Source organism: Choristoneura fumiferana, chromosome 11 (assembly GCF_025370935.1).
Source record: "Choristoneura fumiferana chromosome 11, NRCan_CFum_1, whole genome shotgun sequence".
NCBI lineage: Eukaryota > Metazoa > Arthropoda > Insecta > Lepidoptera > Tortricidae > Choristoneura > Choristoneura fumiferana.
In genome coordinates, this window is record NC_133482.1 from 11,103,388 (window position 1) to 11,118,400 (window position 15,013).

The 15,013-nt window shown below is 36.2% G+C and overlaps 1 protein-coding gene across 1 annotated transcript; it reads left to right on the top strand.

Moving 5' to 3' along the window:
* The first annotated feature begins 1,375 nt into the window (after window positions 1-1,375).
* LOC141432365 (beta-mannosidase-like) lies at window positions 1,376-11,587 on the top strand. The gene is made up of 11 exons (XM_074093906.1): window positions 1,376-1,516; window positions 2,346-2,491; window positions 3,394-3,587; window positions 4,269-4,524; window positions 5,096-5,288; window positions 5,584-5,709; window positions 6,376-6,550; window positions 7,128-7,701; window positions 8,555-8,684; window positions 9,546-9,931; window positions 10,653-11,587. Exons 1-11 carry the CDS (start codon window positions 1,417-1,419, stop codon window positions 10,884-10,886), a joined length of 2,514 nt encoding a protein of 837 aa, XP_073950007.1. The 5' UTR covers window positions 1,376-1,416; the 3' UTR covers window positions 10,887-11,587.
* The last annotated feature ends 3,426 nt before the right edge of the window (window positions 11,588-15,013 follow it).

The following is a 15,013-nucleotide window of genomic DNA, read 5'->3' on the forward strand; positions in this document are numbered from 1 at the left end:
GGATGAAACAATGTTAAGAACTTACTGAATCAACTGTACATACTTAGTAAAGTAATGAGAGAAGGCAATAATGTCTTCTGCTAACAATACGTACTTGACATGACTTGTAATAGTTGGATACTGAACAGTGATGGGCAGGGCAGGCAATTATAATATCGACTATGGACTGATTTCACGACTTAGGGTTTAAAAAATCAATCGTTATAGCCAGGTTAGAAATGTCGATAGTAATTTTCATACATTTTGACGCTACTTAATCCTGATTTAACAATTGATTCGGAGTCATACCGGGTGTGGCCTGTAATACGAGCAAATAATTAAAACATAGATCGTACTCGTCAAGCTGAACAAAAATTAGTTCAGCGACTTTTAAAAATAATAACTTTTTTAATTTTCATATCGAAAATACAAACTGAAACATAGATGCACAGAAAAACCAGAAAAAGAGAGCAAAAAAGTAAAAAAAGTATCAAAAATTGGAGTTGAAATAAAAAATACAAAAAGACTCCAAAAACCAATCTTACTTATTTTAAGTTTATTCGAAGAAGCAATGTAAAGCAAAATGCTTGATGTTTGATAGCGTGACAGGCGACGTCAGTTGTGTTCTAGGATGGCGTACACTGATAGCAGTATTTAATTTGTATGAAAAAAGGAAAAAAGACTCCATTATTTTTAAAAGTCGCTGAACTAATGTTGTTTAGATTGACGAGGACGATCTATGTTTTAATTTTTTGGTCGTATTATAGGCCACACCCGGTATACTCAGAGTTAACTCTTAAATTTTTGCATTATAAGATATTACCTCTGATTCCTCTGTAATACGTTTATCAATAAACATGTGCAGAATTACAGTTCTTTTGCTGCTTTTTGCTTTGAAGTAATTTCCGTCGGTCTGAAAAAGGTGACAGTTGTAGCTGTAAATAGAAGTAAGTCAGACTCGCCTTGGTACGTATAAACGAAAATAGTATATCCCACGATCTTGAAATTGCGTTAGAAAATACGGTACTCTATTCATCGATATCTTGCGTGTATGTTTATCCAGCACAAGCTATACAGAAACATGCACTTTACGCGCCAATCAATCCGCTGTTAGTTTTGACCAAACAAATGATTGACCAAAACAACTTTAGCTCTTTGACAACAGACGTCGGTATCATGCAGACGTACCTCACATTAATTACCTTTTGGACTTTAGGCAATATAGGCTGTATTACGGTGATCGATCTATCTTCAAAGTCAAACGTTACTTGGTCATTCGTGAACAAAAATGGATGCAAGTATAGTTTTTAACCTTTCACATATTAGAAGTATTATAGCTCGGTTAAGGAAGTTTGATTACGTCTTTTCTAACAATTTTATCAAATTACAGCTGTCAAAGGGTCTGGTTCGGTTCCTGGAGGCATATACTCGGATCTAATGAAAGCGGGTATAATTGGTGACATACTGTCAGGCTTCAACGACGTCGATACGAGATGGGTTGCTTACGATTCCTGGACTTACACTGGACAATTTACAAGTAAGAATACTGACTTATATTTCTAACAAACTTAAATTAAGTATTTTTTTTTGAAACAAAAAACCATTTATTAAATAGAAAATTTACAATGTTATATTATACACATTACCTAATAAACTAAAGATAGGATTAAGTATTTTATATTTAAAACTTACGACCCTTTTTGCAAGTAGTAGTCCCGTGTCTGTTCCAAATTAAAAAAATGGCATAACGTTCCTATCGGTTCCATACACGACTTCATGCAAGATTTTTGTAAACACACTCAAATCTGCTAAACATTATAAGCATATCCAATCTTCTTTAAACGAGCAACTCTTGTATTGGTTTATATTTATTTATTTCGATGATCTCGCAAACGGCTTCAACGATTTCGACCAAATTTGCATCAACATGGGCTAATAATAAATCTTCGCACATGACATCAAAAACTGTCGTAACTCAAAATTTGGGGCTTTTTGAGTTAAGTATACAGAAAAATCGTGAAAAAAATGCTCGATGACGTGAATGGCATGTTTTAAAACATTATGTTTATGTTTTAGAGTTTCTTTTTGTGTAAATTTCACGAGAAATAGATAAGATCCGTTATTTCGATAGGACTGCCATCAGCATGATGGTTCTACAGTTCATGTTTTACATATTCTCCAATAAAACACGATTTAAGAAAAAAAGAAACCCGGGATATTTTCGGTCACCCAGGTAACTACTGACAATTAAAAATTACATTAGAGATGAACGATACTTACTTTTTTTAACCTTTCTGTACTAGGTACGTATGTAGTTACAATCTTGTCTGTTGGGTATTATCTTAGAAAACTTTTTCTCATTTTAGTAGAGGAAGTTCCGGCAACAGGTGTAGTCAACTTGGTGTTGGAAGGCGTGGATACGGTATCTACGATTGAAATGAATACAAGATATATCGGCAGCACAGACAACATGTTTGTCAGATATGTTATTGATGTCAAACCTTACCTTAAGGTGAGATTGAATGAATGGCTAATTTACAAGCGCTTTAAACGTAAGTTATGCGAAGAAACTAAACGGTGAGTTGCTCGTCATGAAATAGATCAGCGATCTCATAATAAATGTCCTTTTGTTTGTACTGTCAGCATCAAAAGTAGCTGCATACTTGTGTACTTTGCCGTTTACAGCAACATAGGTATAACAGCATACAAATTTGACAAATGTGTTAATGCTCACTGTACATGCTTCTTTGTTGATTAAGGTCAAATCTTGCAAGTTGAATTTCACCCAGGTTCTGTGGACATTTGGCATAGGTATATACAAAGGTAACTTGGATGGCAATTAAAGTGCAGATGGTACAAAAGTATAGGCAGCAAAAAAAATTAAACCGCCGAAAAAATTAAAAGCAAAAAATTATACTTAAACCTTTTTTGTTTAACCTTAATCTAGGTACCAGTTTGAAATCAATGCCTCAGCACTAGCCAGGAGGAGTGGACCTGTAGTTGTCTTCCTGATGGGCTTCTATCACTCCTCCTGGCTCGTGCTGAGCTAAGGCACCGGGCCGGAGTGATTTACTGTCTCGATCTGTTTCGATATTTTCGGACGAATGCATGTGAAAAACTATGAAAAAGATCTGATTCCTCCGAAAAGATTGAAACTAATCGGACCGTTCCTGAGTTGAAACGTTTAATTAATAATCTTATCAATACATAAAAAAAAGACAGTTGGGTTCAGTTTAATAAACACCTTGTATGCAGCTGCGCTGAAACTTCTTCTACTGCGCTAGTACTACTAGTACTTAATTATTCGAAACAATTAAACGAAAAACAAACCAAAATTTATTGTATAAGCTTGTGCCGTTTGATTAAATAAATAAATAAAAACTGCCAAACTGCCATTTCTAAATCTTTTTGTAGAATGGCGTCAATGAAATAAAAGTGATCTTCGTTTCGCCGGTTGAGAAAGCTCAAGCGCGGTCGAAGAAATATTTCGCCGCACCCGCGTGTATTCCGCCCTCGTACAACGGGGAATGTCACGTCAATCAACTACGGAAAATGCAAGCGTCATTTGGGTGGGACTGGGGTCCTGCCTTCCCATCAGTGGGACTATGGTGGGTCTGGCTTTGTAACAACGGTTTCTTGTGCCGCATCAATTTCTCATTCTAGCAACTTTTATTCGTCACTATTTTGAAAAAAGCTCGTATTTCAAAATTGATAATCTGGCAAGTTCAGTGTGACATCATCATCTGCCGGAAGACGTCCACTGCTGAACGAGGCCTTTAGAACGGCGCAATGAACGCTATTCGCCACTTGCATCCACGTACCAGCAACTCTCGCGATGTCGGAAGCCCACGCTACGTCTTCTGGTTCGTAGTTGCCACTTCTTTTCTCCCCCAACTGTTATCTGTTCTTCGAGCAACGCGGCCCGCCTATTACCACTTCTTCTTCTAGTCGTTGACTAATAGTTCTTTGGTGAATTTCCGCATTCCGGATGCTATCGCGCAAAGAAACTTCGAGCATAGCTCTTTCTATTGCTCGTTGCGTGACTCTGAGCCTCTCCAAGAGGCCAACAGTAGAGGACCACGTTTCAGCGCCAAAGGCCAGCACTGACAACACACACTGGTTGCAGACACTAGGTCTCAGTGTTTATCTAGATTCAATTTAGTTTACTACTGATTTAAGATACGAGCTTCTTTCAGAGTAGTAACACATTGTTCTTAGTAAACCATGTATTAAAAGAATATAAACTCAACCACAAAAGAGCTGAAGTGTAAGTAATGGTTATATTTTAGGAAACCCGTTTACATCGAAGTCTATAACACTGCAATAATAAGATCAGTGACGGCCCATACGAGCATCGTCGACGACCATTGGCTTCTAAGAATAGTTGCGTATTTAGAGTTCAATAAAGGAAAGCAAGTCCACGGGTATCTTACAGCATCTATAAGTATGAACAACAACCATACTATCGGAACAATGAAAGTTATCGAAACCAATCTCACAGATATCGGAAGTAATGAAGCGGAACTCAATATGACTATCAACAAGGTAGGTACTCACCTCTTTTAGTTTCATATAATTTTTACTTATAGTTTCACCTAGCCCGTCCGTCCTTCCGCGTCTTATGGTAGAGACGTCTCTATGGTAGTGTCTTATATATCTTAGTGGTAGAAAGCTAAAGGCACCTATCTAAATTGAGTGACAATACAAATCTCTGGCAGTGAAATCTTGGTGCTCTGGCTACAACCATCTTCGCAGGACGGAACTCTTTTAACGGTTAATGGCATTGGCTTGAAACTTGGTATTTTATATGATTTGGATGAAAATGCAATTACAGGCAATAAAAATACAGTCAGCAAAAAGCCTATCAACAAATGTTTTTTTTTTAACAGAAACTCATTATTTTACATGCTTTTAATTAAAATATAGGTCAAATAACTAACTCACCTCCACAGATCGGATTAATTTTAAAAAATTAAATATATCTGTAAGTTGAATGACAACGCAAGTAGGTACACTGTACAGTAAATAAAAACAAGAGTCGGCAAATAAAGTTGAATTGAAAATTCCATTCAATTTTTTTACATATCAACTAACAATTTTGTGGTTCCGATTGCAGAAATTCATTAACTGTTGGTGGCCAAATGGATTTGGGGAGCAATCGCTATATAACTTGCACGTGGCTTTCATATCTACTGATTCAAATGAAACATATGTTAAGCACCAACAAATTGGATTCCGCACTGTAGAATTGGTGGAAGAGAACACTTCAGTATTACCTGGTCAGAGATTTGTACGAAACAATGCCTCCAGTAAGTACTGTGAAGCTTTGTATGAACGAATGATATCTGGACTCATGGGTGTGTTTCAGTAAAAGCGATTTTTTTCCCGTGCCTAAACAATGTGTCATGAAGATCGTTCAATTATTTTGCAGTTTTTATGACTTTTCTGTAATTTCACGGAAACTTCGTACTTTTCCGAGTAATGTTTCAATTATTTATGACTTTTCTGTAATTTCACGGAAACTTCGTACTTTTCCGAGTAATGTTTCAATTATTTATGTATATTTTGATGATGGTGATAATGTCATATTAATGTCCTGTGCAGGCAACAGTAGCGCTGGTCGCGGACACACCTTTTATTTTAAAGTAAATGGTTATCCCATCTTCATGAAGGGTTCTAACTGGATACCAGCTCATATTCTTCCTGAACTCGGAGCCGACAAAAATACAGGTAACAACATTTTACATTCGGTAACTCTTGACAAGGAGTGCAACTTTTTTTAAATTGTATTTTCTTACGTACTACAAACTATAGTCCTGTCTTCATAGAGAGCATATTTTGAAGACTAAAACCCTAAAAAAGACCGCATAACCCTGTGGTTATGGGGTTTGAATATAAATGTTTGCACCCAAGTCATGGATATAATATGTTATACATTTAAACGAGCAATTCTTGTGTATACGTACGGAGCAAACTATAGTGTGAGATTCAAATGTATGCAGTACCGCATAACCCTGTGGTTATGGGGTTTGAATATGGGCACAAATATGTTATACATTTAAACGAGCAATTCTTGTGTATACGTACGGAGCGGCAAAAACCTGGCCTTCAAATGTATGCAGTAATGGGTAATTTTGTATCTAGAGTGGGCCAAATTTTGTGCCGCTGAGTATATTTATCGGGGATTTCAGATATGGCTCTAACGATCGATCTATGTAGCTTAATCGGCCTAGCTAGCTCGGTAACGTAAGGTCAGGTAATATATATTACTCTGTAGACTCTCTATACAGTGTATAGTATTTCTACAAATTTTCTCATTATATTTATTGACTTGAAGATGCTTAACACAAATCTACGAAGGAAAATCGGCATTAAAATAAAGTGTGATGTTTACAGTGGATAGACTACTGCTCTCCGCCCGCGAAGTCCACATGGCCATATTACGCGTCTGGGGCGGAGGAGTGTATGAATCAGACTACTTCTACCAGCGCTGCGACCAGCTCGGCATCCTGATATGGCAAGACCTTATGTTCGCCTGCTCTATGTACCCTACTGACTTCGAATTCATTAAGTAAGTTTCAAGATCCATCATAATTCCTCAAGAGATGTGCGAGGGTGTATGTGAGGAGGACGAGGAATATGTTTGTCATGAACAAATAGAAACGCTTCATTTACTTATATCTGTTCTTGCTCAACTGAGTTGTTTCTACTAGAGCTGCGCTGAGTAAGTTCAGGACAAACACATTTATTACATCGCATACCTACTCGTACATCTCTGGTAGAAACGCAACCTAAATTTTAGTTTATCTCCGGCCTGTACACATCCCACTGTAATTCTCACGCAGGCCCAGTGCGGATTGGGAACTTCCCACTTACGACTGAACTGCTGTGAAGGTGTATCCAAGTTTTCCTAACGATGTTAACCTTCACCAAAACGTTCATGGTATTTTTTCAACTTAATTGTGCACGTAATTTTCGAAAAACTCAAATAGTTGGAGCCCTGGTCCGATCCCAGGTCAGGTCAGACCAAAGAACATGGTTCAACCACTTGGCTACTTACGGCTTTTTGAATTTACTATGGATTACTATAGGTAGGGCTTTTTTAAACCACCATGGCTTTTATGTTATTTACTGAATTCAAATTACAGCTCCGTGAAGAAAGAAATAAAACAGAACGTACTTCGTCTGCAGCATCACCCTTCAATAGCCTTATGGGTTGGAAATAATGAAAATGAGGTTGCTCTGCGCCAAAATTGGTACAACACCAAAGAATATTATAGCTTTTACAAAGAAAATTATATAGAACTATACGTGCACACAATAAAACCCATCGTCGAAGGTTTGGATCCGGGTAGACGCTACATTGTGTCTAGTCCATCGAATGGAAGACAATCAGAGCTAGAAGGCTACATAGCACATAATCCTTTCAACTCAAACTTCGGAGACACACATTTTTATAACTATGTTTTAGATGGCTGGAACCAGAATATATATCAAAAAACGAGGTTTGCCTCAGAGTATGGGTATCAATCTTTACCCTCGTTGTCCACAATGAGCACCGCGACACAGAACGTATCAGATTACACGTTGAGTAGTAGATACTCGTTCTATCGGCAGCACTTTCCAACAAGATATGCCAATATCGACATGCAATTAATGCATCATTTCCATTTACACCCCTTTGACCCGAAACATTTCGAACTATATATCTATTACAGTCAAGTAAGTTCATTGTTTTTACCCGACTATCAGAAGAAAGGCTATGTTTTCGCTACTGTTTTCGAGTAACATTACTCGTTGTGGGTGGGTGTGTGGAAGGAGACAAGTCCTTGAGTGGCGACCACGAGTCAGAGGACGAAGCGTTGGCAGACCTCCCACTAGGTGGACTGACGATAGCTTAAGAGTTGCGGGCAACCGGTGGCCATGCAAGTCGCGAGTTGTCGATCATTGTGGCGTTCTAAGGGGGAGGCCTTTGTTTTGCAGTATACGTCTTCTGGCTGATGATAATGATGATGATGATGTATGTAGGTATGTCTATTTCTTTGGTAATCTCTCAGCTTAAACGGCTGGAAGGATTATAACAAATGAGATGCTTTATGTCGTAGTAACATAGAGTATAAGGGTCCACGAAAAAGAAATGGAGGGAGAATTAATAAAAAAAATTGTATTGTAACAATATGAGTATCGAATGAAATCTAATACGAGTAATTAGCTCATTCTAAATATATAGATACATGATATAATAGTTTAAGCTATCGTTTTCACAAAATATCAGAAAAGTAAGCAATAAATAATAAATTTAATAAAAAATCCAAAAACCTGACTGCCTTTAAAAACTAAAAAGGAGAACAACTCAAATGACAGATTTCGCATACAAAAACTGTTCTTTGATTGCGATCGCGAGCGTCAGAAACATAAGGCAATACGGCCTCTGGTCACGATTCTGAATGGGTCTCGACTGTTGACTTTTGAAGGCAGTCGTGATTTTGTTTAAAATTTATTATTTTTATCATTTGAGTATTTTGTATCAAACAATACATTGGTATAATTATAAAACGTTCTGTAACATTCGTAGATATCACAAGCAATGTCGATAAAGGCAGAAACAGAGTTCTACCGACAAAGCCAGGCTGACTGGTATACCATGGGTGCTATGTACTGGCAACTAAACGACGTCTGGCAAGCTCCAACTTGGTCTAGCATTGGTATGTATGCTGTGTGTACCACACCGTGTATTTCTTTATTTCCTTTAACTTCGGCATATGACTTAGTTTATTGTTAAGGGTCAATCAAATTTTTAGTGTACCTGTGTTATTCTGTCCCGTATCTCAGGAGACATCAGTGGTACGGTCGAGTTCTTAAACTTGTGAGCAAAAATTTGATCAAAAATATGCGAAAACGACTATTGTTAACGGCCTATTGTTAGTTTACGAACTTGACCGTACACTTTCTTATAAAAATGTTTGCAATCTATACTATTGGCATGCTTAGGAATTGATCCATGAAGGAATTGCCTTAAAACTGTCACAACTTCTTAACTTTTAGTCGATTTGTATCCCATAAAATCATACATTTAAAAAGTTATCCCGGAGAGATTACCTTGGCAACAAGCTACATAATAAAGTTGAATGACTCAAAAATGCCCGGTAATTAATTTTATGGCCAAATAAAAAAAAATTGTGCATGCATGTCTTTTCATACATGTAATAACTTCACAGTCATTGATACGAGTAAAGGTCAAATTATAAAATTTACAAACTCGACTAGTGACACTGACATTGCACATAAGAGAGATATTCATAAAATATCACTTTTTAACCTTCTTTTGCTAAATATGTTGTGTGAATTAAAACACTTTAGCTGCGAATACTAAAAACCGTCGTAAATTAAAAACCTTTAACTATTTCTGCAAGTAATTAATTATTTTAATTCTTGATTACCTATCCTTCAAACAGCAAGAGTTAGGTCACTAGTGTTTTCTAGTGTTCATGTTCTCTTAAAATTTTTAAATAACAAAATTTCTTAATTTTGAAATGAACAATGTTAGATATTATTTTTATTTACAGAGTACGGAGGCAAATGGAAAATGCTCCATTACTTTGCAAAGACCTTCTTTGCCCCAGTTTTGGTTTCACCCCGACGACTTCAATCAAACAACGTCGATATATACTTACTTAATGACAGACTTGTTCCTATAAATGGTGGAATTGTTACTATAGACTACTTTAACTGGTCCAGTTTGACGCCTATCAAATCGGTGATGTTCGCCGCTAACGCTGAGCCGCTTAGTGCCAAGAAACTTCTTATTAATATTGAACTCTGGAAAGAGAGGTTAGATGAGATATTTTTAAGGTTCTCATTGAAGGCAGTTGGGGTGACTTCATCACCTGACAACTACTTATTTCCCGAACGGCTCAAATATGTGTCTGGGCTAATGAAACCAACTATTCAGGTAATATTACATACAGGTATTATTGTGTTACATGCTACAATGAGGATTTCTGTGACAGGCTATAGATACTTCGTTTTTTTTAGCATTAGAAAAAGGGTAAACAATCTTGAAGTCTTTTTATTGAAAAACGTTTAAAAAACTATTACTTATGATACCAAAAGTACAGATGTGCAAGTTGAGGAAAGTTTCAAAAAAGTTGGAAAAGTTTTCAGAAATTTCTGGAAATTTTCACAAGAAATATACGAAATTAAAATTTAAGAAACGGAAGGTTTCAATCCCCATACAAAATTGTGAGAAGTTTCCGAAATTTTCCTATACGAAAAATTCCGCAATTTTGAAAAGTTTTTTTTGGCACATCAGTAATCAAAAGCATGTAAATGATCATAAATGTCCATGCTAATTGTTACTATATGCTGTAAGTTGTTTTTCAAAAGTCTTTTCGATAAAAAGACGTCAAGATCGCTTAACCTACCTTCTCTTTCTAATACTAAAAAAACGAAGTCTGGTTGACACTAGTATCGTAGTAGGTAATGTCCGCTTAACAACTTCGTCTTCTGCATCACGTTTGTGATTGGTTTAAGGGTGAGTTTCGATCAGAGATGTGCGAGGATTGTGTTGCTAGAAATGTTTTCGTCATGCACCAATGGAAACGCTTAATTTTTATATCCTATTCCTTCACTATGTTGACAGACAGTGTTCAATTGTTTGTTTGTTTTCACAGGTCAAAGTGTCGAACACTACAGAGAGTTTACCGGAAGGGATCCGATACATCATAGACGTTATTGTGGACAGAATCGTGCTTTTCCTGTGGCTGGAAAGCAGTGTCCCAGGGGGACACTTTGTCGATAACGGTTTTATTGTAACAAAACGTATTATTTCCGTACATTACTTAAACCAAAAACATGTTGCACCGCAGCTATTGGAGAGGTCTATTAACTATAGATATTTACTGTAGATAATTTGACCGTAATTAAATTAAAGTTATCATTACAAGCGGATATGTGCATATAACGATTGAATAGGATCATCTTAGCCAATAACATTTGTTTGCGTATCTATTAGAAACACATGCATCGATTGTTTTCAACAAAGTCAAAGCTTTTGCACATTTCGCACCTTTAAAACAACAAAGACATAATTGCATTTTCTTTCCAAAAAAATATTTTATGATAGAGAATGGTTGAAAATCGATCAAAAAGATTTTTTCTGCATTTATAAACCCATAAACCTGTAACATTATCTGTGCATACCATGTTGGAGCAAATAAATGACTGATTAGGGAAGGGGGGGTGAAATCGGATAGCGGGTAAAAGCAGATAGCTTGCTATTTCACATTTCTGCTATCGCTGACTCGCTTAGATACGTTAGGCAACACGGGCAGAGGCCGCTTAGTGTGCGTGCAAATGGCAGTCGGCGAAGTACGTCGTGTTGCGTTGCCGTTGAGAAAAAAAGTAAACAAAGGTTATTGATGTAATATTTCTACTTATTTCATCTCGTATCAAATCACTATCAGTTTAATAATATGCATGATAATGATTTAAGTCGAAATAGTGACTATTTGAGTAATAATTTATAATTTTATTTTTTAATTCGACCGTGAAACTATTGCGTTATTTTTTCCATTTGCAAAATCAAGGCCATTGGATAGAAGCAGACGGGGTGAAATCAGGTATCCGGTTTCCTCCGGATCATCCGGTCATTTATTATATTACCAATTTAAAAATTCCTTAATATTTCCTTGTAACAGATGAGTTTAAAAATGCCGCGAAATTACGTCAAGCATAGAAATGGTATGAGAGCAACAGGGATCATCATTTACTGGTCAAACGCAGGATTCTGATCGATTAAACGACTCTAGCTAGGCACAAAACACCATCACCTCAGCCGTCTTGTTCTAAACATCAAGATGAATTTGTTGTCACACCAAAAGATATAATGTCCATTCCTCACACTGGAGAGAAATAGGAAGCCATCATCTTGCCGGGTTAAAACTGACATATTAACTGCGAGTCTTCTTACAAAACTAATTATACAGATTAAAACTAACCACAAACACCTTCACTCAAGGGAAAAGAAAGAGGAAAAAATCAATAGCTTTTAAAAATACACACAATCAGAAACATAAAGAGAATGTAAATGAGGATGATACTGAATGTCTTATTTGTGATGAAACATATAGTCGTACAAAATATACGGATGCCTGGATTCAATGTACGGTTTGTCTGAAATGTGCCCACGAAGGTTGCACCGGGTGTACTTCACAGGAATTATTGTTTTTCGTATGTGTTGACTGTAAATAATTAGCATCTGTTTTCACCCACATTAAAATTATGGTATCTGGTTATACCCTTACACAAGGGTGTTATCGGATTTACTAAATTTAAGCAAATGTTGATTGATCTCTTAAGTAATAACTTGATCGCGATAAGTTCGTGCCAAATGATAGTCAATTACTAGTTGACTTTGATATTAGATATTATTGAAATATATCTTAGTGTTATAATTAATTATGCTTCTTTTTTCTTAACTATCCTGTTACCCCCTCCTCCCCTACTGATGGTCTCGAATCGAAATGGTGAAAATGTACATTTACGTCAATGTTGCATTATAGGGTGCGATTTATTTATGCTCGAGTTACATATGTAATGTAATGTAATGTAATGTTAATGTTTTGCTCTATTTGTCGAGCCTTATTTTATTACTCTTCTCTACCACTCAAAGGTCCCTTCAGGGACAGTCCGCCTTTGTATGTAGGACTTTTTTTGTAATCGGTTTGTTCCTTTTTGTACAATAAATAGTATAAACAATCATAAAGCTTTATAGAATTTAGTCTTAAAAAATACACGTACATTTAAGTATGTAATATTTTATTCTTTGTACCTCTATATATAAATAGATATACGTCAGACGACAATTTATAGCTAAACTGTAAACTAATTTACCGTACATAATAATAAAATTGTAAAGTCTAGTAAGTACCTATCATAGTCTGGTACAATGAGTTTGAAATATGTATACTTGGTACGGTTAAGTTGTAATTAAGTACCTAGAATCCTGTCTGAAAAACTTGATATATTTTAATAAAGGTAGGTACTACTAGAAGAAACATTCATGTTTCATTAAAATTCTTTTTAAAGATGCCGCTGGCGTTTGAAGTAGAAATCGTTCAACATCGTTCTTTTCGTGTAGTTTCGGCACGGCGGATAGTTGGACAACATTGTTTACTTAGTTCAGTGCGATGCAAACTTCCAGTAGGTAATAATAACCACGTAGAAAGGACTCTGAGGATTCCATTGTACCCAAGCATATTATTGTGTACCTACCATGTTAATTTTCATCACACTTGCTCGTAATCAGTTACTTACCTTTACCTTATGATTGTAATTTAACTTTATTTTACTTTTACAATTAATAATTTTATTTGTTCTTATTCTTATTTTTCTTGTGTTTTATAATCTATGAAATAAAGGTTTGTCTTCTGACGAATGTGATGAAAAACATTGTATATTACGAAGCTTGACTCCGAAAGGCCTGTCTTCAACTTCGGGCTTTTAATAGTCTCGTTCGTAATTCCTTACTTACCGCCCTTAAGGTAAAATGTACTATTAGTAGTAAAAATAATAGTAAAATTAGCAGTATTTTGTACACTCTGAGCTCTTCACCTCTGCAAAAGCCTTGTAACTTATATTTTACCTAGTTATATGTACTTACTTAATACCTTACTTAGGTACTAACTTCTAATGGACTTCTGGCAAGCTAATCACGTTTCGGATGTTCACGGTATATCAAAAAGTACGCAACGCAACGAGTGTGAACGGCGGTACACCACGCTTCCTTGTGTCCACAGTACACAGATTGCGATCAGTAAATTACTAATAGTTTTTACCTAAAGAAATAAATTAAAAGTCGCCGAATAACACTAGATTTTGTACGGGACGTAGACCGTAATTACATTTAACGAACTCCCGTTTAACCTCGATCATAATCATCCTCTTTTATGCATGCATGGCCGATAGAATTATTTTCAGAAGGGTGTATTGCATCCCACATCTGCATCTGGTATCTTAGTTTTGTTCAATGTATTTTAATAAAATAAAACCGTCTAGGTACTTCTTCGCATCCAACCATCGTCAAATCTGATGAAAACAGGTTTAATCTCTATCTTATCATACAAATTCATCAAAAATATTCTGTGGATTGTGCTCCGTGGGGTCGCATTCTTTGCATCCATTGACGTGTGACGTCACACGGGGCAACACCGCTTGACCCTTTTAGGAGAACATTGAGTTGCGACTTAAAACCTTGTTGAAGGTTTCAGAGTGTTTAGTTTTGATCGCAATACGCTAACAAACGTAAAACTCTGTAATATCAATGTTAAGGTGTTGACGGGCTTTAGTTATCCGACGACTAAGTTAGACGATTAGTTGCAGTTGTCTCTTGAATAAGTGTGGTTGTCAGTGTTGAATTAAGATGAAACCTATTGGAAAAAAAACCGTACAGTATTACGGTCATGGCTTTTTGTGATTTTAATGGCTATAATGTCCGTCTGAAATGTTTTTTTTTCAAAGACAGTATATAAGTTAATTAATCTTCTGACCAACTAGTTTAATTAGCGTTAGAAGGATTTACAGTATCCAAACAATTTCGGTTTTTTTTTACTTCGTGAATATATATGTTTAAATCCTGTCTTTGTAGGTATGTCAGTCTCATTTCAATATGTTTGTTAATAAATAACCTTTGGTCCATGTGGATTGTGATGCTTAACTTGAGCTAAATAAATAATAGTATCCTCTTCATGTCTGAAACCCACTTAATCGCACAGCACTCGTAATGTCTTCTAGAATTCTTTTACTTCAATACCATTTATAAAATTCCAAGCATCATCATTCCGTTAACGTAAAAGTCACATAACAGTACCAGGCCACGGCACAAAAATGAGAGAGGTCAAGAAATTTGGGTCAAACGTCATACGAGGTGCACTATTTACGCCGTCCGTAAATTCACCACGACTTACAACGTGCGAGAAACAACTATAAATCATTGTCGCAATTTGTCCGACATAAAACGTATATTGTATGTATC